Raw genomic sequence first — 26,189 nt, 5'->3', positions numbered from 1 at the left:
ATATTGAAATGTAATGATCTCTGCCCTTTAATGGAGATGCTTAGACCAACTGGGCTTCCCTTGTGGCTCAGTAAAGAATCTGCCTGCAATGCAGGAGACCTGGGTTTGATCCCTGGGTTGGGAGGATCCCCTGGAGAAGGGAAAGGCCACCCATTCCAGTATTCTGGCCTGGCCTGGAGAATTCCATGGACTCTATAGTCCACAGGGTGCAAACAGTTGGACACGACTGAGCAACTTTCACTTTCACTTTCTTTAGACCAATTACATTTAATGTGATTATCAGTATGCTTGGTTACCATCTTTGTTATTTATCTTCCCCACCCCCCATTTCCCTTTTTTCTGCCTTATTTCAAATTGAGTATATGTGTATGTGTCTCCATTATTTCCTTAATTGATTTATTAGCTGTTATTCTGTTGTTTTCCTGGTAATTAGGATTCATAGTATACATCTTTAATTTATCACAGTTCTGCTCTTTTAGCAGATTTCAGTTACACAATACAGTGTTATTGGCTGTACATATGACGTTATATCATTAGCTCCTTGGGCCTTATTCATCTTCCTGCTGAAAGTTTGTACTCTTTTACCAGCCTCTATTTCCCACACTCCCCAGTCTCTGTCAACCACTTTTCTGCTCTGTTTCTGTGAGTGTCTTTTTAACAGTCATTTTCTTAAAAACGTGGTAAAAATTATAGCATTACATTGAAGTGTATTATTCAGTGACATTAATTATATTCAGTGTTTTGCAACCATAACATATTTTCAAAATTTTTTTGTGTTCCCCAAACTGAAACTCTGTACCCATTAAACAGTAACTGTATTCTCTACCCCTCCAGTTGCTGATAACCACAGTTCTACTTTCTGTCTCAGTGAATTTGCCTGTTCTTGGTACCTCATTTTTAAGAGGAATCATACACTATTTATCATTTTGTTTATTTCATTTTGTTATTTGGTTTATTTCACTTAGCATAATTTTTTCGAGGTTCACCCATGTTGTAGCTTATATCAGAACTTCATCTCTTTTTATGGCTGAATTATGTAGCTATACTACCTCTTTGCATTCATAGGTTAAAGGACAGTTGTCTTGTTTTTACCTTTTTTTGCATATTGTGAATAGTGTTGCTGTAAACATTCATATACAAGCATCAGTTTGAGTCCCTGAGTCAGTTTATGTTTACCCACATATTTACCATTTCTGGTAGTCTTCATTCCTTTGTTTAAATTCACAGTATAATTTTCATTTCTGAAGGTCTTTCAACAGTTTTTGTAATTCAAGATTGCTGTCAGTAAATTTTTTCAGCTTTTGAATATCTGATAAAGTCTGGATCTCTCCTTACTCCTTCCCCCTTTTAAAGAAATTTTCGTTGCATATAGAATTTTAGGTTGACTCCGGTAAAGAATCTGCCTGCAATGTGGGAGACCTGGGTTCGATCCCTGGGTTGGGAAGATCCCCTGGAGAGGGGAAAGGCTACTCACTCCAGTATTTTGGCCTGGAGAATTCCATGAACTGTATAGTTCATAGGGTCGCAAAGAGTCAGACATGACTGAGCAAGTTTCACTTTCGCTTTCTAAAAAATTTCAGTGCATTAGAAATGCCATTCCCATTTTCTACTGACTTGCGTATTTTACAATGAAAAGTCTACTGTCATCCTTTGTTTCTCAGACTATATGCTGTCTGTTTTCTCCGTCTCTTTAAGATGTTCTTTTTATTGTTGGGGTTACATACATTGTGTGTGTGTGTTGGAGCGCTGTAAATGTGCACACATGTTGTGTGGCTCACTTGTATATTGTGTGGAGTGTCTGTGTATGTGCATGCCTGTTTGTGGGGCAGGTGTATGTTTTGTTATGTGGAGATTGAGTGTGTGTACGGCAGCTGCTTTGTGCTTTGTGAACGGAGCTGGTGCCTGTGTGCTTTGTTTTGTAGGTCTAGTACTACATTGTTTGGCCTGGTCATTGTTGTCTTTATTTTGAAAATTGATACATAAGTGAAAACTTTTTATACCAATTACAATATTTTTATCCCATTATTTCTGTTTTTTTAATTATTTGCAACTTTTTGTTGTTGCTTTTGAAAACACCATTCTACATTTTTTCTCTTTTAATATTTTAGAATTTATATGTTTATTTTCTTAGTTGTCTTTGAAATTTAAAAATGCATATTTATCTTCAGGATCTCTAATCACTTCCTTCCCAAAGTTTTCAGTTCAGTTCAGTCGCTCAGTCATGTCTGACTCTGCGACCCCATGGACTGCAGCATGCCAGGCCTCCCTGTCCATCACCAAGTCCCGGAGCTTGCTCAAACTCATGTCCCTTCAGTCGGTGATGCCATCCAACCATCTCATCTTCTGTCATCCCCTTCTCCTTCCACCTTCAATCTTTCCCAGCATCAGGGTCTTTTCAAATGAGTCAGTTCCTCGCATCAGGTGGCCAAAGGATTAGACTTTCAGCTTCAGCATCAGTCCTTCCAATGAATATTCAGGACTAATTTCCTTTAGGATGGACTGGTTGGATCTCCTTGCAGCCCAAAGGACTCTTCAAGAGTCTTCTGCAACACCACAGTTCAAAAGCATCAGTTCTTCGGTGCTCAGCTTGCTTTATTTATAGTCCAACTCTCACATCCATACATGACTACTGGAACAACCATAGCTTTGACTAGATGGGCCTTTGTTGGCAAAGTAATGTCTCTTTTTTAATATGCTGTCTAGGTTGGTCGTAACTTTTCTTCCAAGGAGCAAGTGTCTTTTAATTTCATGCCTGCAGTCATCATCTGCAGTGATTTTTGGAGCCCCCCAAAATAAAATTTCTCACTGTTTCCATTGCTTCCCATCTATTTGCCATGAAGTGATGAGACCAGATGCCATGATCTTAGTTTTCTGAATGTTGAGTTTTAACCCAACTTTTTCACTCTTCTCTTTCACTTTCATCAAGAGGCTCTTTAGTTCTTTGCTTTCTGCCGTAAGGGTGGTGTCCTCTGCATATCTAAGGTTACTGATATTTCTCCCAGTAATCTTGATTCCAGCTTGTGCTTCATCCAGCCCAGGATTTATCATGATGTACTCCGCATATAAGTTAAATAAGCAGGATGACAATATACCTTGATGTACTCCTTTCCCTACTTGGAACCAGTCTGTTCCATGTCCAGTTCTAACTATTGCTTCTTGATCTGCATACAGATTTCTCAGGAGGCAGGTCAGGTGGTCTGGGATTCCCATCTCTTTAAGAATTGTCCACAGTTTGTTGTGATCCACACAGTCAAAAGCTTTGGTAGAGTCAGTAAAGCAGAAATAAATGTTTTTTTGGATATTTATTTTTGTGACTATGCTTGTGTTTGTTGCTGCACATGGGCTTTCTATAGTTTCAGCAAGTGGGGGCCACTCTCTAGTTGGGATGCATGGGCTTCTCCTTGCATTGGTTTCTTTCATTGTAGAGCACAGGTTCTAGGGCATGTGGGCTTCAGTAGTTGAGGCACACAGTCTTAGTTGCTCTGTGGCATGTGGAGTCCTCCTGGACTACAGATCAAATCTGTGTCCCCCATACTGGCAGGTAGACTCTCAACCACTGGACCACAAGGGAGGTTCCCAGAGTTACACTTCTGTTGTATAGTATTTCAAGTCTGACTTGGAATTCCCCAAATTATATACAACATTTTTTCTAACAAAGAATTTTAAAATTTTAACATACATTTAAAAAATTAACCTGTGTACTGATAATATTATTCCCTTGTGAGTCAGATTGTGCTTGTAGGAACATTGCTTTAGAGCAAATCTCTTAATGGTAAATTCCCTTGGTTTTTGTCTGTAAATTCTTTATTTCGCCCTAGTTCACAGTTCTATACTGACATTTTTGTCTTGGCCCTTTGGAGATAATATTCCACCGTCTTATACTGTTGCTGTCAAAGCCTGCGAAGCCATTTATCTTCTCGGTGTGTTTTCTAGTTATTCTATTTTGTTTTTAGTATTCACTATGAAGTGGATTTCTTTTTATGTTTCCTGTTTGGGCTCTTTGGGTCTGTATCTGTGGATCTGTGCCTTTTAGTGATTTGAGAATATTTGCAGCTATTATTCATTCTCTCCTCTCTTTCTTGAACTGCATTTAAACTTGTGTAAGATATTATCTTTTAGTTACTTGTTTTTAGTCCCACTTGATACTTTTCATTCTTTTTTTTTTTTTTTTCTGTTGTGTATCTGTTCTTTCCAGCTGTGCTCTGTTCTCTGACCTTTCCACTTGGTGTTGTGGTTCCAGCCTCACCCCAGTTTTGTGGGTGTCTTGTATTGGGAAACTGTGTCCCTGGAGATCTTCCCTGTATTCGAGAGACCAGGGATGTCTGCTCTCCACGGTGGTGTTACGCTGCAATCAGAGGCTGAGTCTCAGTTCTTCATTTGTCATAATCCATTGGAAATGAGAGGGCTTCTCTGGTGGCTCAGACAGTAAAGAATCTGCCTGCAGTGGGAGAGACCTGGGTTTGATCCCTGGGTTGGGAAGATTCCCTGGAGGGAGGGCATGGCAACCCACTCCAGTATTCTTGCCTGGAGAATTCCATGGACAGAGGAGCCTGGTGGGCTACAGTCCATGGGATCACAAAGAATCAGACATGACAGAGCAGAAGCACATGGAAATGAGAATCTCTTTGTTGTAATTCCTACTAGTCATGAGACAGTATTTTAATGAGTTTTGAATGAGTAAAGGATTTTGAAGGGAAGACTGTAGAGTTATAGATATTTGAAATTTTCTAACTTGAGGGAGTGAGCCCAAGAATTTGCATTTCTTAGACTTTCCAGGTTTGCTGATGCAGCTGGCCTGGGTAACAAACTTGGAGAGCCTTTGGACTAGATGCTGTTTTGGCTTTTGGCTCTAATTCTTTTACATTTGAATAGGGGTATTATCTGGCTTTGGGATCATTTTATTAACTCTTAATAAAACTGCTAAACTGTTTTCATTAGCACCTAAGTCGTTTGTTTAATAACACTGCATTAATGTAATGTTTTATTTTAGTGATCATTCAGGATATGTTCGACCACTGCCAGTACCTCGCAGTTTAAATAGTGATATTTCCTATTTTGGTGTTGGGGGCAAACAGGCTGTTTTCTTTGTTGGACAGTCAGCCAGAGTAAGTAAAAAAGATTCCTTAAAAGTGAAAGTTGGTCAAAATATTTTGAAGTTGACTGTCTAATTATTCATTTTCAATTTTGTGAATTTAGAAGGTAATCTTTTTAATATTTAACAGATGATAAGTAAGCCTGCAGACTCCCAGGATGTTCATGAACTTTTACTTTCTAAAGAAGATTTTGAGAAGAAGGAGAAAAATAAAGAGGCAATATATAGCGGATTTATTAGAAACAGAAAGGTACAGTACATTTAACTCATTAAGTGTAAATTTATACCTTGGATGGATGATGGGACAAGAACATTTTTTTTTTCAGTTTCTAAGATATTTATGTTATTTTAAAAACTTGAAAATATGGAATTTTCAAATGAAATTTTTATTTTAAATTTGTGAATAGCAAAAGTGATCATTTGTGTAATTTCTTGGGCTGAAGTTTTTAGAAAATAGCTTTTCTCATAAAACCAAGTCAGCTTCCTGGAAATTGTTCATAAGATTATAAACTGTTTCCTTGCTCTGAGTTTGAGTTTTTAAGTATTTGTTGTATAATAATCACAGAAGTAGAATACAAAACAGTGATTAAGTTTGCATTCAAACTCTCATTTTAATAAGTGGAATGTTAATAAATTTGAATCATGGTGAGCACATGGTATTTGTTATATTACTCATTCAACTTTGAAACATTTTAAAATTTTAGGTAAAACTTAAAAAAATTTTTTGATTCTAAAGTAAATTGTAAAAATTTTTATAAAGAAAATAAAAATAGTTTCAAATGCCAGATAAAAGTCCTATGATATATTTAGTTGAATTTTCTCCTAGTCTAACTTTATAAGGAATTGGAACTTATAAATGCTTATGGTGTTTATTACAAAGTCACTTTTCCTAATAGTTCAGTGTGTATCTTTATCCTTGTAAGCTTTTATGTGTACAGCAACTTACCTAGTACACATATGCATACATATGCATGCAATTTTTAATATACAGACTCATAGTAAAATAAAAACAGAAGTTTTAAATTCTTATCCTCAGACACATCCTTCCCTTCCCCCAAAAACTATAGATATTCTCTGAAAGTGGCCTGGGGCCCAGGATGGTTTTACTCCCTTTTAAACACAGTGCCTTTCGGCTAAGTCAGCTGGGTTCAGGCTGTATCCTAGTTTTAATGAATGTGGACCGGCTGGGCATTGGTCCTGACCAAGTTAAGTGGTAGGTACCCCAAGCAAGGACTCATTCCACTTTAGGGTAAATGTTCTCAATTTGGGAGGTATTTTTAAATTCAGTATTTATTTTTCTTTTCCCTTTTCTTTATGATTCTACAAATTTGAATTGGTTTAGCATTATGGTGTAGGATTCTCTTTTTTGTATGCCACTTTAGCAATCTCCATAAAAGGCTCTCTGTCCTTACAGCTTTGTCACACACTCAGCTGATTTGTATTTGGTGATTTTCCTCCAAAAGATTTTTGAAGCCTGTATTTGAAATTATCCAAGTGAATGTTAAAGGTTGATGTAAACTTTGTTTGTTAACTACATTTGAGGTGCATGTAATCTTATGTACTTATGTTCACCCTTGTAGCCGTCTGATTCTAGTCACATTACAAATGATGATGAAAGATTTCTACATCATCTTATCACAGAGGAGAAGGAAAAAGATAGCTTTACTGCTGTGGTTATCACAGGGGTACAACCAGAACACATACAGTACTTGAAAAATTATTTCCATCTTTGGACCAGACAGTTAACGTAAGTGTTTACATTTGATCCAGGACATGTTTTTTCTTATCATTTTTTTAAGATAGAAAATATTACAGATATATTGAAACCTCTTGGCTGGCTGCTTTTTTGATCCTGTCCCATTTCTTCCCTCAGCATAGGAACCATTACACTGATGTTAGCTCTTAAAATGGTTCTCTATTCTGTAAATTTTACTGGTCACTTGGCTTCCCCAGGGGCTCAGTGGTTAAGAATCTGCCTGACTGTGATGCAGGAGCCACAGGAGATGCAGGTTCGATCCCTGGGTCAAGAAGATCCCCTGGAGAAGGAAATGGCAACCCACTCCAGTATCTTGTCTGGAGAAGCACATAGACAGAAGAGCCTGGTAGGCTAAAGTCCGTAGGGTCACAAAGAGTCGGACACGACTGAAGCAACTTAGCATACATGTAATATATTGGTCATTACAAATAAGAGGCCCATGCTTTTTGACAACTGTGATAACATTTAAAATAAACTTAAGAGTTTATCCAATTCAGCTAATCAATCTCTTTTGTGCTTTTGCTATGCAGCATGGATTATAATCCATGTATTTTACTTATTTTTTTTGTCTGCCTCCCACCTTGGGATGTTTATTGTTTTTTGTGCACTGTTATATCCCCAGTGTTTCCTGTTACATTGTTCAGTTCAGTTCAGTTCAGTCGCTCAGTCGTGTCCGACTCTTTGTGACCCCATGAATCTCAGCACGCCAGGCCTCCCTGTTGCAGGAAGAGGAACCCCTTCCAGGGCCCGAACCTAGGCTCTTGTCTAACACTCGGAAATGAATTGTCCAAGGAGACACATGTGCTGACAAAGCAAGAGATTTTATTGGGAAAGGGCACCCGGGTGGAGAGCAGTAGGGTAAGGAAACCCAGGAGAACTGCTCTGCCAGTTGTTTTATGATGATGGGATTAGTTTCCGGTAGTCTTTAGCCAATCATTCTAATTCAGAGTCTTTACTGGTGGCCCACGCATCACTCAGCCAAGATGGATCCTAGCGAAAGGGATTCTGGGCAGTGGACGGACAAGCGGCATCTCCTTTAGACCTTTCCCGAACTCTTCCGGTTGGTTGTGGCTTGTTAGTTCCATATTCCTTATCAGGATCTCCTGTCATAAAACAACTCATGCAAATGGTTACTATGGTGCCTGGCCAGGGTGGGCGGTTTCAATCAGTGTGCTTCCCCTAACATCCCTGTCCATCACCAACTCCCAGAGTTCACTAAAACTCACGTCCATCAAGTCGGTGATGCCATCCAGCCATCTCATCCTGTGCCGTCCCCTTGTCCTCCTGCCCCCAATCCCTCCCAGCATCAGAGTCTTTTCCAATGAGTCATTGTAGTTGCTCAGTAAAAGTTTATTGAATGAATATATTGAGTCTGTTAAAATAAAAATATGCTTATGTGCTGTATGAAATGAGTAATCTAAAAATAAACCTTTGTGTATCTACTTGAGGAAAACTTTTAGGGAGTACATATTCTGTTAGATCAAATCAGAAGTATATATATTTAAGGTTGTTAAGCTTTTTCCTCTGTAATTATATGGTATAGATTGGATTGTTTCCATTATTTGTATTAGCCTGAATTAGTCTCCAAAAGTGGGTATGCTGTACAAAATTCATGTTTAAAAATAGGTATCTTTTCATATTTTTTCTACTTATTCAAGGGCTGTTAAGATTGTTTTGTACATAAATACATATTAACAGTTAAAAATTTTTATGAAGAAATAAATTTGATTTTAGGAATGCCTTTTCTTGAATATTGATGTTTATTGGCCCTGTAACACGAGTTTTAAATAGGACTTTGGACTGTTTATTAGCTATTTTTTTATTTCTCTTAACTGAAAGAACTCAGTGTACATAATATAATTATAACTCTTGTTCTTAAAAAGAAAGACAGAAACATATACTTGGTAAGCTATTTATAGCATACTTTCTTAATATATGCTTGTAAACTTATGATGTTAACACTTTTGAGATGTTTGAAGGAAGATCTTAAGATTTTCAGTGATTTCTTTTTATTTTAGTAGTGCTTTAAATTCGGACAGTTAGTGTAATTTTGAAGAGATATTTGGACATGGAACAACAGACTGGTTTCAAATAGGAAAAGGAGTACGTCAAGGCTGTATATTGCCACCCTGCTTATTTAACTTATATGCAGAGTACATCATGAGAAACAGTGGGCTGGAAGAAACACAAGCTGGAATCAGGAGTGCCAGGAGAAATCTCAATAACCTCAGATATGCAGATGACACCACCCTTATGGCAGAAAGTGAAGAGGAACTAAAAAGCCTCTTGATGCAAGTGAAAGAGGAGAGTGAAAAAGTTGGCTTAAAGCTCAATATTCAGAAAACGAAGATCATGGCATCTAGTCCCATCACTTCATGGGAAATAGATGGGGAAACAGTGGAAACGGTGTCAGACTTTATTGTTTTGGGCTCCAAAATCACTGCAGATGGTGACTGCAGCCATGACATTAGAAGACCCTTATTCCTTGGAAGAAAAGTTATGATCAACCTAGATAGCATATTCAAAAACAGAGACATTACTTAGCCAAAAAAGGTCCGTCTAGTCAAGGCTACGGTTTTTCCTGTGGTCATGTATGGATGTGAGAGTTGGACTGTGAAGAAGGCTGAGTGCTGAAGAATTGATGCTTTTGACCTGTGGTATTGGAGAAGACTCTTGAGAGTCCCATGGACTGCAAGGAGATCCAACCAGTCCATTCTGAAGGAGATCAACCCTGGGATTTCTTTGGAAGGAATGATGCTAAAGCTGAAGCTCCAGTACTTTGGCCACCTCATGAGAAGAGTTGACTCATTGGAAAAGACTGATGCTGGGAGGGATTGGGGGCAGGAGAAGGGGACGACAGAGGATGAAATGGTTGGATGGCATCACCGACTCAATGGACATGAGTCTAAGTGAACTCTGGGAGTTGGTGATGGACACGGAGGCCTGGCGTGCTGCAGTTCATGGGGTCACGAAGAGTCGGACCCGACTGAGCGACTGAACTGAACTGAAAAGATAAAATTTGCATGAAGGAATATTTAATACTACTGCTTGAGGAATGATTGCAGATGGGCTATGTGATATGGAGAGATGGGAATAATTTCCCCAGAATATAATCTTTTAAACATTTTCCAAAATAAAATAGCAAAAATTTCTGAAGTGGTTTTCGATGGGATGATGTTGAATTTATTAATTTTAGGAGCATTGGCTTAAGATTGTTTCATTTCTACAGGAGAAGAAAGATGAGACAGAATGATAGTCTCAAGTTAGGGACATAAGTTAAAAATACCCAATTGTGTATACTCCCTGATATTTGAGTCTTTTCTAGAAAATTCCTGACAAGTAGAATTATAGCTTCTTACCTTGTAGTTCGGGAGACCTGGGTTGCTAAGATCCCCTGGAGAAGGAACCCACTCCAGTACTCTTGCCTGGAAAATCCCATGGACGGAGGAGCCTGGTAGGCTACAGTCCGTAGAGTCACAAAGAGTAGGACACAACTGAGCGACTTCACTTTCACTTTCACCTTGTAGTTCTAGGTGTTTTTTTTGGTAAAATACACTTTAAGTATGTGGGATTTGAAGTTGAAAAGACTTGGCTTGAATCTCCTCACACTCTAATTCTGTGACCTTAAGTAAATTAAATAATTTTCTTGCATTTCCAACTTTTGTATTTATATGAGGGGAAATAATACCTGAATCTCATGATTGTTTTTACCATTATGTGGTTTACTATGTTTAAAAATGCTTAATATTGTGCGTGGCATCTAGTAGGTACTGCCAATAGTAGTAAAAGTTTTTTTGGTAGAAGATTGGATGAACTGTAGTTTTATGTGAATTAAAAGTATAAAGTTATTCTATTATGTTTTAGGCATATTTATCATTATTACATCCATGGTCCAAAAGGGAATGAACAACGTACATCAAAGGAAGCTGGACCTTTCAACAACATTGATATTGAAGTAAGATAAAATTCTTTCTTAAAGTATTATGAAAAATTAGGTCTGTGTTCTAGTTCCAAGTTAATCTGGATAAGAAGTCAGTCAGTAAACAAGCAACTTCTCGTCCTTGTCTTTTACCAGACCACTTCTCTAGTTTGATGTCTAAGTAAAGAGATTATTCCTAAGGTGTACTTTTCTGGATCTCTTGTTTACTATAGTATCTGGTTTCTATTTTCTTTGTCTTCTATGGAGATATGAGCCATTACTGAATGTCATGTCTCAAAAGCAGGGAAGAAAAGATAAAACTTCCCTTTTGTTCACAGAATTCTCTTAATAAGGAAAAAATTAGTAAGATGTAGAAGAACAGAACATCTGATGTTGAGTTCTCCGTATCCCTGCCCGCATGTCAGGCGGAGTATCCTGTCTTTATTCTCCCTCATACCTCTAGGGCTTCCCAGGCGATGCCAGTGGTAAAGAATCCACCTGCCAGTGCAGGAGACATTAGGGATGCGAGTTCTGTCCCTGGGTTGGGAAGGTCCCCTGGAGTAGGAAATGGCAACCCACTCCAGTATTCTTGCCTGGGAAATTCCATGGACAGAGGAGTCTGGTGGGCTACACTCCATGGGGTCGCAACGAGTCGGAGATGACTGAGTGCACAGACAGACACACCTCTAGAGGAAAGCTTGAATGAAATAAACTTGTGACTTACATATCCTTCAGCTCTTTCTTTGCTTACTTTCAGTTTTTTAGTAATATATTTCTTAATTAAGATGCTCCTTAGACCTATTTAACTGAGATAGAAATATATATGTATTTTGTTAAGCTAGATGATTATTTATACAAATAAAAATAGTTTTTGCCTTTCTGTTGTTGGATCATAGATGAGAACAAAAGTGCAGTCGCTGTTGAATTTAATTGTTTTTGTTTTATTTTTATTTTAGATTTCTATGTTTGAAAAGGGGAAGACACCTAAGATTATCAACCTGAGGGAGATACAAGATGACATGCAGACATTGTATATAAATACAGCAGCTGATAGTTTTGAGTTCAAGGCTCATGTTGAAGGAGATGGTGTAGTGGAAGGGATTATCCGATATCACCCTTTCTTATATGATAGAGAAACCTACCCTGATGATCCATGCTTTCCATCAAGTATGTTAATCTGTTACCTTAGCTACAAAATACAAAGTTGTGATTTATCTTCTTAATTATCAGTTAGGCTTAAGATAAGATAAATTTCAAAACGTTTTTTCCTCATGCAGGTCTTAAGTTGTTAAGGTAGTTGTAGTTTTTATAATTATTAATTTTTGTGTATATTCACATCCAGATAAATAAAGCAGTGGTGCTAAGAAACGTTATGTGTTCTTATATCGTACTTTTCTTACTGAACTGAACTTTTAGCTATGTACCACATAGTATTCCTTTATATACTCCCCATAGTTGTCTTCCTGTTATCTTTGTAGATATTTATAAAGTAGTTTTAAACTTTATGTAATCACATTGGTATTTTTCTTTATGCTTTCTGATAGGCCTTGCTGCAGAAAGGCTTTGTACATCTCATTTTTTTACAATTTTTTTTATAGATTCTGTAGCTTTTATCATTTTATGTTTATATCTTTAATATACCTGTAATCTTCTTTTTTGTTTGAGGATTAACTTAATATTTTCCAGTTTCCTAGTACCAGTTATTGAATGTTACATATAAATATCACTTTCATAATAATATAAAGTTCCCATAAGTACATAGAACCTGGATTGTTTGCTATAAGGCGTTGATATGTTTTGCGTTTTTATACACGAATAACATGTCCTTTATAGTGAATCTCTTGTCCTTTATAGTGTGTATTGATATCAGTAGCACAAGACACTATTGTTCTTTTTTGAGAAAATTCATAAATCTTAATCTTTTGCTTTTCTAGATAAACCTTGGAATCACTTTGTACTGTACTTTGAATAAAAATGTCCTAATGGGATTACTGGGATCACATTCAATTTTTATTGACTTTCTCATTCAGAATGGTTTCTTAGTATATCCTTAGCATTGTGTTTTGGAACCAGATTTCCTGATTTGACTCCTGTCTTTGCCACTTTCTATTGTGTAAAATTTGACAAACTACTACTTTAGTATCTGTGAAATAGGGAATAATAATTCTTATAATAATTCTTGCCTCATAGATACATTGTAGGGGTTGAATAAGAAACTGCTTCTAGTCCTTAGAATAGTACCCGACTCCGTTGAGTAAGTGTTCATACATATTATTACTTAGTGACTCTGCCTCCCATTCAGTCTCTGGCCTGTTTTTCATTTGTCATTTGTGATTTTAGTATGCTTATAGACAAAAAGATAAAGTTCTTAAAAATGATGTCTTAATAGCCAATTAATTGAAAGATGATCAGAGGCGTCTCTTAAGAGCAAGGGAAATGTTTTGATTGGAAGGAACTTTTACTTATGAACTTCTTGTGAAGATTTTTTTTGGAGAAAAAGACTTTATTGGGGGTCGGGGGAATGACTTAATGCCAGAATAACTGAGGTATTACTATATCAGGGTCATAATGCTTGAATCTAATTTATCTGAGTATATGAAAAGCTATTACTAAACATAGAAATGTTGTAGACATTTGTGCTTTATAACATATAACTCTTAACTGTATCATAATATAAACTTAAATTAGTATTATTAATTTCTCCAAGCTAAGCAAACTTGCTGTTTCTAGACATTGTAGATTTTCCAGATGATTTTTATGTGAGTATACTGGTTCCAACAGAGTTGTGAGACACGATTTAGATACAAGATTCAAGCTACCGTATTTATAAATAGGTTTTACAGATGGCAGGCTCAGTAGCTAGTATAGTAATCCTGACGCAGATTCATGAGTATGTAATTACTGCTTTTTGATGAGAATCACTGTTGGTAATGTAGAGCCACTTTGAAAATCTGCCTTTTTGAGGGCAAACAGAATAAAGGTACTTTTAGGTTTTACAGAACACAGTGTTAAAGATCTTACAAATTTTTGTTACCATTTCTCCGAAGAAGCTTTAACATTTCATTTATCGAAATTGATTTCTCAGTGGTAAAAATTATTTGTTCCTCTTGTTCCTTTGTCCTAGAATTAAAAGATGAAGATGATGATGACGATTGTTTCATACTTGAGAAAGCAGCAAGAGGGAAAAGGCCTATTTTTGAATGTTTTTGGAATGGACGGCTAATACCATATACATCTGTTGAAGAGTAAGTTCTGATTTTTGCTGAGATTACATTGTTTTATGTCTTATCATTTTACTAACCAGTATTCTGTTTTATTCAAGCTTTGACTGGTGTACTCCTCCTAAGAAGAGAGGGCTTGCGCCTTTTGAGTGCTACAATAGGATATCTGGTGCATTATTCACTAATGACAAATTCCAGGTCAGCACCAACAAACTGACCTTTATGGATCTTGAGCTAAAACTGAAAGACAAGAACACCCTTTTTACAAGGATTTTAAATGGACAGGTATGATTTTAAATATCAAGTTTTGAATATTTGCAGAAGTGTTCTATTTTAAGTTCAACAAAAGTCACTTGTAGTGTAGATTTGTACTGACAATTTGCATACTTTTCATTTTATTTACTCCAAAGAATATAAATTTTAGTTCATGAGCATTTATGTGTTCACTCAAAAATTTCAAACTGATTAACTCTTACTGGGATAAAACTTATCAGATCTTCATCAATACTTTGATGTGGTGAATAGAATCTTCAGAAGCATGTCTGTTTGCGAAGAGCATATAAGAATTTTATCTAATAGAGAGGCTTTGTATATTAGTAACCTAAATATACAATTTTAATCTAACTTCGGGGGTAAAATTTAGGTAGAACTGTGAAATACTTTGGGCTAAAAGGTAATTTGAGATTGATCACTATTAAAATCTGCTTTAATCAATAGAAAAAGAATGATAAATTTTTTTTTAAAGTTGAATGGAGCTAGTGTACTTTCCCTTTGCCTAAACACCTCCGAAACTTACTTGATGCTACTCTTTCAGTAATGTAATGTTGCCAAGAGATGGGTGCATTTATTCTAAACTTAAAGTTGCTGGACAGTAAACACAATATATAACACAGTATTTGTGTATCCCTATAACATGTTGACATTCATTTTGCTCTTAATAAAAAGGATTCTGAATCTGATATAATTTTATCTGATACAGATGAGGGCTGAGGCTGAAATACAGCATAAAAATTTGGTAGGCAGACAGTCTCATTCCTAGTTAATAATTTTAACACTGTTGTCAAGTTGTCACTTTGACAACACTAATTTACTGATTCAGGAAGGAGTTGGTACCTGGGAACAGATTAGGGGGAATGTTTCCTTGAAAAATATATGCCAATTTTTGGTGTTTACCATGTACATGTATTTCTTATCTGAATAACTTTTTAAAATCTAATTTTTTTTTAATGATTAGTATACTGGTCATCTGACTGCAAGTTGCAAAAACTAAAGCTGAAATCAGTTTTAATTTTGCCCCATTTTCATTTGGAAATGGTGGGTTGTAGAGTAAGGTGTACAGAGAAAACGAACTTCTCTAACTTTACGCTTTGTCTTCTGTGAAAGCATGTAATGCGATGATCTTCCCCTACTCCTTCTCCTAAAGACAAGGATTAAACCAGTGTATAGTAGCTTACACTGGAGTGTAAATCTCTAGGGTCTCTCAGCAGAGGGAAGAATGATAAGCCATAACACATTTTCTTCTTATGTATTACAAGAAAGCAAATTTTATTTTATGATCTATTTTTGAATAAATGTATGAAGCATAACTTTTTAAAAATGTGTTTTGCCATAGCTATTTCTCAACCTTTTTTTCACTGTCACCTTATAAAAGAGCCTTTTTCAACTTTTCTCCCCCAAATAACACCCCAAGATATTTTAATAAAATAGATATACCGTATCTATGTTTAAGTTTGTGTTTAAATCTGTGCTTAATTTATATAAAGCTTTTTATTTCTCTGTTGGAGTGTGCGTGTTTCACATTAGGAAGGCTTCCACTTACCCTTTTCCCCTAATCAGTTATGTCTCCTTTTCCAAGGGAGTCAGTGTTTCTCTTTTTTTTTTGGTGGGGAGGGGAGTGTATCCTAGGGTTGAAAATAGGGAAGGAAATCTATGTTGATATTGACCATTGAAACCTTAGATCCAAGAGTGTGATCAGTCGCTTCAGTTCTGTCCAACTTTCTGCGACCCTGTGGACCAAGGATGATAGCAAAGATTTTTTTTTCTTTAGTAATGTGTTGATAGAAATCTAAATTTGTATGGGAGAAAGAGCCATTAAAATATTTTAGTTTTTTATTTGGTTTTCTGGCATTGATGGGTATTTGGAAGGAAACGTGAAATGAACAAGAAGTGTCTGTGGTTGTATTTGTTTATGAGTAGCTAAGTTTTGTGGAACATTTTAAAATTTTACAGGAGCAGCGAATGAAAATTGACAGAGAGTTTGCTTTATGGCTGAAGGACTGCCATGAAAAGTACGACAAGCAAATAAAATTCACCCTTTTTAAAGGAGTAATTACACGTTCTGATCTTCCTTCTAAAAAGCAGGGCCCCTGGGCCACTTATTCAGCAATAGAATGGGATGGAAAAATATACAAAACAGGACAGCTGGTAAGTTTAACTTATTTTTAGGTTTAATTTTTAGTAGAATTTGAAACTAAATTAGAGTTATTAGAATTTGTCAACAACCAAAAATAATGTATGTAGTCTTGCCTCCGTAGGAGCCAGAAAAGAAAGGAAAGGCCAAATTGATTATAACTATATAATTTAACAGGACATTAAGGGAAAAAAACAATGGTTTTTCCCAAAGGCTCAGTTAACAAAATTTTTATTGTTTCTTGTACTTCACTTTACTCAAATAGAAAATCTGGTTTGTTTTTTTAATGTGATATGAAGAAATGGTTTTTCATCAAATTTTTTAGTGTCTGCAGCTTGTAAGTTACTGTGCTGTTGACGGCGTTATGGAAATTATAGAGATCTAGGGGTGTCCTGTGTCCTTCAGGCTATTACAGCATGAAAATAGAGATGACCTAAGAATAATCATTGAAGAGAGAGAATGAGTAGTGCTCTCATAGTTTAGAAGGAGAGAGTTTTCTGACTTCGGATGGGCCTGGAATAAGAGAATAAATCACGCAGTTCTTTGTGCATGTAGTGACTTTTGTGTGGAACTTAAAAGAGGTAGTGGCTCAGGTTTACAGAGGTAATTAAGAAGGAAACTAACTTAACTTAACATTGCTCAGTTGTGTCTGACTCTTTGTGACCCCATGGACTGGAACCCTGGTACCAGGCTCCTCTGTCCATGGAATTCTCCAGGCAAGGATGTTGGAATTGGTTGCCATGCCCTTCTCCAGGGGATCTTCCTGACCCAGGGATTAAGCCCAGGTCTCCTGCATTGCAGGCAAATTCTTTACTCTTTGAGCTACCTGGGAAGTATTATGAAGGTAGAAATAAACCCACAGATGTGACACTATCATCATCATATAGTGAAAGCTTTGGAATCAGATGCGGTCACCGTGAAGTAGTGAGTGTGGCTTGAGCCTGCTTTTCCAACAGTTAGAAGCTAGAAAATGAAAAGGAGGAGCTGACAGGAGAAAGAAAGGGATAAGATAGTGAGAGAGAAGAAAACCAGGAAAATAAGGTATCCGTGAAGTCGGGTGGAAAGTTACAAGGAGGGAGTGATCAGGAAAAGCAGCAGAGCTGGGTTACTGCAAACTGTTATATGTGAAGAGAAATAGTTCAGAAGTGAAATGAGGCTGGAGGGATAGATTGGATATAAACTCTTGCTGTCCTTATAGTTGAGCAGTTTTGAATTGGACTAGTGGAAATTACTCCTGGTGTTTTCAGGCCAGGTAAGGTGTGGGGGGGGAGATATACATATATAGACAAGTTTTGAGCTAATTTATTGGAAAGAAACAATAACTTTGTAAGTTACTGTTCACGGCCTGCAAGCAACATTTTATGGGGATTTGAGACAGCTTGCATTCATTTGAAGGTGTTATGGACCTTTTAGACACATGCGTAACTATGACATTTTTATATGAAGAAGCCACTGTCTTCTCAAAGATGTTACAAATAAGTGGAGAGCTTCACAAATACAACTTTATAGAGTGCTTTTTTCATTAAATTTTTCTAATAATAGATGCTGGGTTTTTCCCCTTGTATAAAATAGTTCTGTTAAAGTAATTGTTAAATCTGTTTTTCTAAGTAAATATTAATACTAAATCCTTGTTTTAAAATTGAATGTTAGGTCAAGACAATCAAGACACTTCCTCTCTTTTATGGAAGCATTGTGAAATTTTTTCTCTATGGTGATCATGATGGAGAAGTATATGCTACAGGAGGAGAGGTTCAAATTGCAATGGTAAGATCCCCAAGTAACCCAAAATAGTCTTCAAAGTCTCTTGGTATTACTACTTTATTTTGCTTAATTCTTAAAGATATGGTATTCTATTTTTGACTTGTATTTGGCTTTTACATTGGTTACAGGAGTGGGAGCATGATGTTTTATGTTTCATATTTGATGTTTTTAGTAGTTTGTAGAACTTAACATCTATGTGCCCAGTGTTTAACAAATGTTACAATATTATTACCAATTTCATAGTAATTTTAAAGTGCACATTTCATTCAAGGCTCATAAATATAAACATTGGAGCCAGACTTCTATCTCAAGAATGAAAAACAAAACTAGAGTGGGCTTTATCCTTATGAAGAAGTGTTAGTTGCTCAGTTGTGTCTGACTCTGTGACCCCATGGGCTTGTAGCCCACCAAGCTCCTCTGTTCGTGGAATTCTCCAGGCAAGAATACTGGAGTGGGCAGCCGTTTCCTTCTCCAGCGGATCTTCCCAATGCAAGGATCGAACACCGGTCTCCTGAATTGCAGGCAAATTCTTTACTGTCTGAGCCACCAGGGAGGCCCTTTATCCTTCCTGATACTATGCTCTTGTTAAGATTTGAATGGTATTTAATTAGGCCTAGGGTGTTTGTCTGAAAAATGGAAATAAACACTGTGGTGTAATATAAGTTGCTATGATTTATCTACTTAATTAGGGTAAAAATATTTTTTGAAAGAAATCAATATTCTTGTTGTGACTAAATTTAAATAGCTTTTTAAAATGTTGGTATAAATTTTGCTTATTCAGGAACCTCAGGCACTATATGATGAAATAAAAACTGTTCCAATTGCAAAGCTGGATAGGACAGTTGCTGAGAAAGCTGTGAAAAAATACGTAGAAGATGAAATGGCAAGGTAATTTATGTTTCAAGATGCATGGTAAAAAATGACAAGAAAATTGAAGAGGAATTGTCTTAGTTATTAGTGAGCGTGACATTATGCTTTTGTATCTAGGCACTTGTAGTCTTAGATGTGTGTATTGTGATGAACTTCTTGCTGTTAAAAAAGCGCTCTATCAAAACAGAATCCTGTATTTGTTTTATAGAAAAATAAGGAAGCTTACACTTACAGTGGCACTGTTAACAGCACTATGATTTAGTTTGTTAAAAAGCAATGACTTTGGCCTGTAACTAGTAGAAAATGGTGAGAGGTAAAGATAAGAGCAAAAGAACTAAAAAGTCGAAAAAACTGTGGCTTTTGTGCAGCTAACAATGCAGTTATTTTGATTCTTACTGAACTCACTGGTAATTCTTCTGTTTGTAGAGTTATCCTTTCTCCCAAAGGTAGCTTTTACTACAAATTAGTAGAAAAATCTCAAAAAATGGGGACAATTCCTATCTCTTAACACCAAGAGATTTTGTTTTACTTTCTAGCCACAGCAGTGATTAAAGGTTTGGCGTATTAACCATACAGAATTTCAGATTTAACTGTTGGGGAAAAAAAAATTGGAACTATTTAAGTTTCTAGTAACTTTTATTTTTAAAAATAAGATGATAATTAATACATTTCATAGAACATTAATATGCTGTTTTAATAATAGACTCCCTGATAGACTATCAGTGACTTGGCCTGAAGGAGATGAATTATTGCCAAATGAGATCAGACCTGCTGGAACCCCCATTGGTATGTTTTTGGTTTTTCTTATGTGTGTGTGTATTTTAAATACTGAAAAAATGCTTTTCTTCTTAACATTTAATGGTGAAAAAATGATAAAAAAATTAAAACGCTATGTGAAGACCTGACAGATACATCAGATTCATTGGGTGTAACTAAGATGTTCTTATTTTTAATTTTGGACTGATAGGTGCATTAAGAATTGAAATATTAAATAAAAAAGGGGAAACGATGCAGAAGCTTCCAGGAACAAGTCATGGAGGGTCAAAGAAACTCCTGGTTGAGCTCAAAGTTATATTACACTGTAAGTATACACACTAATTTGTATGGTTGGATCTTTATTGTTGTTCGTAAATGTATATACATATTTTAACACCTTTGTGGAATTACTGATGGCCTAGCAATCTGATAGATAGTGCTTTGAAGTTGAGTTTCTAAAGTGTTAAGAGTAATTCATTTTTTAAAAACTCAGTTGTTTTCTTAGTTTGTTTTTTAACACTCTATTCTGAATATGCCTGTGGAGGAAGCAATGGGCTAAAATAAAGATATGATGTGTATGTATATCAGTTTGTACTGAATAGGGATTTAGATTGGATAATCCTTAAGATACCTTCTAAATCAAAAATACTGTGTCTCTGAACCTATGGGTGAGAAGTACTTGTTTCAGTTGAGAAACGGGGCCCATTCTTTGTTAAAGGGAGAAGAACTACATATTATTACTCATCTTGTATTTTCCCAACTTGAATCACCTTGTAATTCTTATCTCTTGGTTTTGTCTTGACCACCTGAAAGTATTTTCAATATTTGTTTTCAATAATCTGTTCTACCACTATATACTTGCATGTCTGGTCCATGGATTTTACAGATACAGTGTGTTTTATTCACTGTGTGTTTATTTCTAACATTTATAAACCATAGTCAGTGGTAGTGTATACTTTCATCATATAAATGTCTTTTTAGCCTCAGCAGCATTGAACAGTTTGACTAACTCATTTTACTGCAGTACTCTCTTTTTAGCCTCTGTGACACATTGTTCTGTATTTCTCCAGGTTTTTTTTTTTTTGGTGGCGTAGAACAGTATGTTTATTATCTTACAGTTGGTCATCTGACTGCTGAAATCAAAGTGTCAGCAGGATAGCGACCTTCTGGAGGTTGTAGGGCAGGCTTGCCTTTCCACTTCTAGAAGTCACCCACATTCCTTGGCCTTGTGGTCCCTTCCTCCATCTTCAGAGCCAACAGTGTAGGATCTTTCAACCTCTTTGTAACTCTGACCGCCCTGCCCCTCTCTTATTTAAAAAAAACACAAAAAACCCTCACAAAACTACATACAGGCATCAGTTCAGTTGCTCAGCTGTGTCCGACTCTTTGCAACCCCATGGACTGCAGCACACGAGGCATACCTCATTTAATTGAGCTTTGCTTTATTGCCATTTACAGATACTGCATTTTTTATGGATTCAAGGTTTATGGCAACTCTGTGTTAAGCAAGTCTGTTAATGCCATTTTCCCAACAGTATTTGCTCACTTAATGTCCCTGTGTCACATTTTGGTCATTCTGGCAACTTTTCAGACTTTTTAAAAATTACGTTTGTTATGATGATCTGTGATCAGTGATCTTTGATGTTCTTGCTACAACTTCTGAAGGCTCAGATGAACATTAGCATTTTTAGCAATAAAGTACTTTTTATTTTTGACTGTGTGGATCACAATAAACTGTGGATAATTATGAAAGAGATGGACATACCAGATCACCTGACCTGCCTCTTGAGAAATCTGTATGCAGGTCAGGAAGCAACAGTTAGAACTGGATATGGAACAGCAGACTGGTTCCAAATAGGAAAAGGAGTACGTCAAGGCTGTTGCCTGCTTATTTAATGTCTATGCAGAGTACATCATGAGAAACGCTGGGCTGGAAGAAGCACAAGCTGGAATCAAGATTGCTGGGAGAAACATCAATAACCTCAGATATGCAGATGACACCACCCTTATGGCAGAAAGTGAAGAGGAACTAAAAAGCCTCTTGATGAAAGTGAAAGAGGAGAGTGAAAAAGTTGGCTTAAAGCTCAACATTCAGAAAACGAAGATCATGGCATCCGGTCCCATTACTTCATGGCGAATAGATGGAGAAACAGTGGAAACAGTGGCAGACTTTACTTTTATAGGCTTCAAAATCACTGCAGATGGTGATTGCAACCATGAAATTAAAAGACGCTTACTCCTTGGAAGGAAAGTTATGACCAACCTAGACAGCATATTCCAAAGCAGAGACATTACTTTGCTAACAAAGGTCCGTCTAGTCAAGGCTATGGTTTTTCCAGTCAGTGGTCATGTATGGATGTGAGAGTTGGACTATAAAGAAAGCTGGGTGCCGAAGAACTGATGCTTTTGAACTGTGGTGTTGGAGAAGACTCTTGAGAGTCCCTTGAACTGCAAGGAGATCCAGCCAATCCATCCTAAAGGAAATCAGTCCTGAATAGTCATTGGAAGGACTGATGCTGAAGCTGAAACTCCAGTATTTTGGCCACCTGATGCGAAGAGCTGACTCATTTGAAAAGACCCTGATGCTGGGAAAGATTGAAGGCAGGAGGAGAAGGGGATGACAGAGGATGAGATGGTTGGATGGCATCACTGACTCGATGGATATGAGTGAGTAAACTCCAGGAGCTGGTGATGGACAGGGAGGCCTGGCGTGCTGCAGTCCATGGGGTCTCAAAGAATCATACACGACTGAGTGACTGAACTGACTGACTGACATTATTTTTTAAAAGAAATAATGCTGTTGCACACTCAATAGACTGTAGTATAGTATAAACCTAGCTTATATGCACTGGGAAGTGAAAACATTTATGTAGCTTCCTTTATTGTGATCCTTGTTTTGTTGTGGTCTGAAGCCAAGCCTACCATATCTCTAAGGTCTGCCTGGTATATATTTCTATATAAAATAATTAAAAGGTTTATTTTTTCTGGTAAAATATATAACATTTACTGTCTCAGTCATTTTGAAATCTATACTTTATTGTACTGTAGAGTGTTGCACATACTTGTCTGTTTCTTTGTAATGTCATTTAACTTGTTTTACTGTTCTATTACCTAAAGACTAGAAATTACCCCAAAGCCTTGAATAGATTTAGGATGATTATAAAGTTCTCCTTTCATGCATGTTGTAAGAGTTTCATCCATTAGTGATTTTTGCTTTGTAATTTGATATGCATGATAGTGGGTTTTCCCAGTGATTCTTTCATTTCTTCCTTATTGTCCTATTATCTCAATTTATTATCCTTTTTGGTTTATTAATTAGTAAGAAATTTCCTGTATCAGTTATGGTCATTGATTTATTTTGAAACGCAGCTTTTATAGGAAAGGCAGTAGAAAGGCTTAATTAAAATTACTGATAATAAGACTATTAGATTAATTTTGACTTCTTTGCAGTGTTATTTGTCTTTAAAGTTTTTATATATTCTAAAGTTGAATCACTTGAAACAATTTTTTTTAATGTGGTCGTATCACCTACCTACTATTTGCTTTTGCTTATGAATTGTTTTAATTCCATTTTGTTAATTTTTAAAGTCATTTACATGATTCTAAAGACAAAAATAAATAGCAAAGAATATTTCAGAAAAGTGCTGTCATCCTTCTGTTTCCTTTCTCCTTTGCAGGCCTCTTAATAAACACTAGGTCTTAGAGATTATGTAAACAAACAATTCTGTTTTAGTCTTAGAGAAAACTTTCAAAGAAATTATTTTTAATATAAAAAATTATGTCTCTCTTCTGTTGTTTGTACCAGTTAAGCTTATTTACAGATACATTTTTTTAAGAATTAGAGGAATTTTAATTGTCTGAATGAGTAAAGTTTCATTATGCTGTTGACTTGCATAGGATAATTTTAGGTCTTCTGTAGTTTAAAAGCTGTTTTTAAAAATGTACAACAGATATTTGATGCCAGTGTGACATTTCATATTCATGTTCTATACTTAGTTTCTCAAAGTATAAAATTTTTTTCTTTTATTAAGCTTCAAGTGGAAATAAAGAAATCATTTCACATATTAGTCAACATGGAGGAAAATGGCCTTACTGGTTTAAAAAAATGGGTGAGTTGTTATTCTCAATATTAAAAATTATATCAGTATTGTGTTTACTTGAATTTTAATTTCTTCTTAATTTGTCCAGAAAATATTCACAAGTTGGGGAATTATACATTGAAATTGCAAGTTGTCCTGAATGAAAGTAATGCAGACACTTACGCAGGAAGGCCACTACCATCTAAAGCAATTAAATTTTCTGTTAAAGGTAAGCAAAACACCAATATGTAACTCTGTATGCTAAAGGTGGCATTTTAAGTCAAGAGGAAAATAGAAAATTTGATAAAAGATGTTTGACCAATTATATAACCATTTTGGTTTTAGAAATGACTTTATTACTCTGCTTGATAATCATGCTCCTTATAAACTTTTGAAAACATCATTGTTTTCCAGCTTCCTTTGTTACTGGTAGAATTTAAAGTTATTCTGATTCCTGACTTTTGTATGTTAAAAACCCACTCCCAATCCAACTATCCCCATTCTCTCTCTCCCACAATCCTCAGATGTTTGAATAATTTATAGAGTTTGGGTCCCAATCTCTGACATTTTAAGTTCTAGGAGTTCTTCTGAGTCACTTTGATTTTGGGCCTGTTTTCTTCCTACAGCATCTGGTGTTCAGGCGCTGGACCTCTTAATTGGTATACTGTGTTTTCTACTTTCCATTGCTTGGTTCTATTTCTCTACTTTATAGAGACTTCCTTACCATGATGTTTGATGTTTTCTGTTGACTTTTTTCTTTCTGCTATAATTTTTCAGTTTCTAGAACATTTTATTCTCCTGTAAATATTTATTAGAATAAAATATTTTCTTCTAAAAAGAAAAGGTTATTTCCTTTTCAAAGCATTTTCTTCTGACTTCGTGAATTCAATATTTTTATTAATTCTCTGAGGCTATTAATAATGGGGTTTTTTCCCCTGATGTTTTTACACTTGATTCATAGCCTGTTTCCTCGATGTTTCTTTTTTTTTCATATCTGCACTGGGTCTTTCCTGTTAGATGTTCTTTTACATTACTAGTGCACATGTTTAAGAATAAGACATTTGAGAGCGTTTATTTCATTTGGGGAGATTATGATAAGCGAATTTTTGTTTTTTTTCTCTGGCTTTTCAGATTCTCCAGAGTGGAGTGTAAACACCTAGGTGCCAGAATTTGGGGAGCCAAGCTGGAAAAGATTGTTATATATTTCACATTCAGTATTAATCTTTCACTTGATTTGCCTGTTTTCAGTAAATTGGCACTTTCAGTAGTGCTATGTCCAGTGTTCAGTAGTAGGTCATTCCTTCAACCTACTTTAACTTCCCCAGAGAAGCCTTAAAAATGTTGCTGAAAATGAAGGAGGTAGTTGACTGGCTCTGTGTATCGAGGGGTGGGGATATGAGGAACTGATCTTGATAGACTTGAGCTAGTCTTTCTCTTTTATTCCAGTTTCACTCCTACTTGATAGAGCCATGCTTGAGACTTTTGAATGTTATATACTGCGAATTAAATTGGCTCTCTGCTAGCTTTGTTGATGATTGACGATTTGATTTTTTGAGTCTTCCTGTTAGGTCCATAGTGCTTCCCCAGTAGCTCAAATGGTAAAGCATCCACCTGCAATGTAGGAGATTCAGGTTCAATCCCTTGGTCAGGAAGACCCCCTGGAGAAGGAAATGGCAACCCACTCCACTATTCTTGCCTGGAGAATTATACTTGTTCATATGCTTACTAGCTTTCAAATTCTGTTACTGTTGTCTTTTTTCTTCTTGTTTTTGAAGGTTTCAGTTCAGTTCAGTCGCTCAGTCGTGTCTGACTCTTCGTGACCCCAGGAATTGCAGCATGCAAGGCCTCCCTGTCCATCACCAACTCCCGGAGTTCACACAAACCCATGTCCATTGAATTGGTGATGGCATCCAACCATCTCATCCTCTGTTGTCCCCTTCTCCTCCTGCCCCTAATCCCTCCCAGCATCAGAGTCTTTTCCAATGAGTCAACTCTTCGCATGAGGTGGCCAAAATATTGGAGTTTCAGCTTTAGCATCAGTCCTTCCAGTGAACACCCAGGAATGATCTCCTTTAGAATGGACTGGTTGGATCTCCTTGCAGTCCAAGGGACTCTCAAGAGTCTTCTCCAACACCGCAGTTCAAAAGCATCAATTCTTCGGCTCTCGGCTTTCTTCACAGTCCAACTCTCACAGCCATACATGTTTTGTTGTTCTATTTCTTTGCATTGATTGCTGAGGAAGGCTTTCTTATCTCTCCTTGCTATTCTTTGGAACTCTGCATTCAGATGCTTATATCTTTCCTTTTCTCCTTTTCTTTTCGCTTC

At 36.4% G+C, this 26,189-nt stretch overlaps 1 protein-coding gene across 2 annotated transcripts in view; it reads left to right on the top strand.

Moving 5' to 3' along the window:
* SMCHD1 (structural maintenance of chromosomes flexible hinge domain containing 1) overlaps positions 1-26,189 on the top strand; it is a 121,321-nt gene that overhangs the window by 26,764 nt on the left and 68,368 nt on the right. For both annotated transcript variants that reach the window (XM_040264685.1, XM_040264683.1), the window contains exons 6-19: positions 4,991-5,105; positions 5,223-5,342; positions 6,673-6,839; positions 10,713-10,803; positions 11,724-11,934; positions 13,892-14,012; positions 14,090-14,273; positions 16,218-16,412; positions 18,049-18,162; positions 18,941-19,047; positions 19,733-19,815; positions 19,997-20,110; positions 23,817-23,894; positions 23,974-24,093. In XM_040264685.1, the coding sequence (XP_040120619.1) occupies positions 4,991-5,105; positions 5,223-5,342; positions 6,673-6,839; positions 10,713-10,803; positions 11,724-11,934; positions 13,892-14,012; positions 14,090-14,273; positions 16,218-16,412; positions 18,049-18,162; positions 18,941-19,047; positions 19,733-19,815; positions 19,997-20,110; positions 23,817-23,894; positions 23,974-24,093 (1,820 nt within the window). The remainder of the gene's footprint in view (positions 1-4,990; positions 5,106-5,222; positions 5,343-6,672; positions 6,840-10,712; positions 10,804-11,723; positions 11,935-13,891; positions 14,013-14,089; positions 14,274-16,217; positions 16,413-18,048; positions 18,163-18,940; positions 19,048-19,732; positions 19,816-19,996; positions 20,111-23,816; positions 23,895-23,973; positions 24,094-26,189) is intronic.

The sequence above is a fragment of the Oryx dammah genome, unplaced genomic scaffold (genome assembly GCF_014754425.2).
Source record: "Oryx dammah isolate SB20612 unplaced genomic scaffold, SCBI_Odam_1.1 HiC_scaffold_22, whole genome shotgun sequence".
NCBI classification, from domain to species: Eukaryota; Metazoa; Chordata; class Mammalia; order Artiodactyla; family Bovidae; genus Oryx; species Oryx dammah.
The sequence above is the reverse complement of the archived record's forward strand: the minus strand, read 5'-3'. Positions and strand labels throughout refer to the sequence as shown.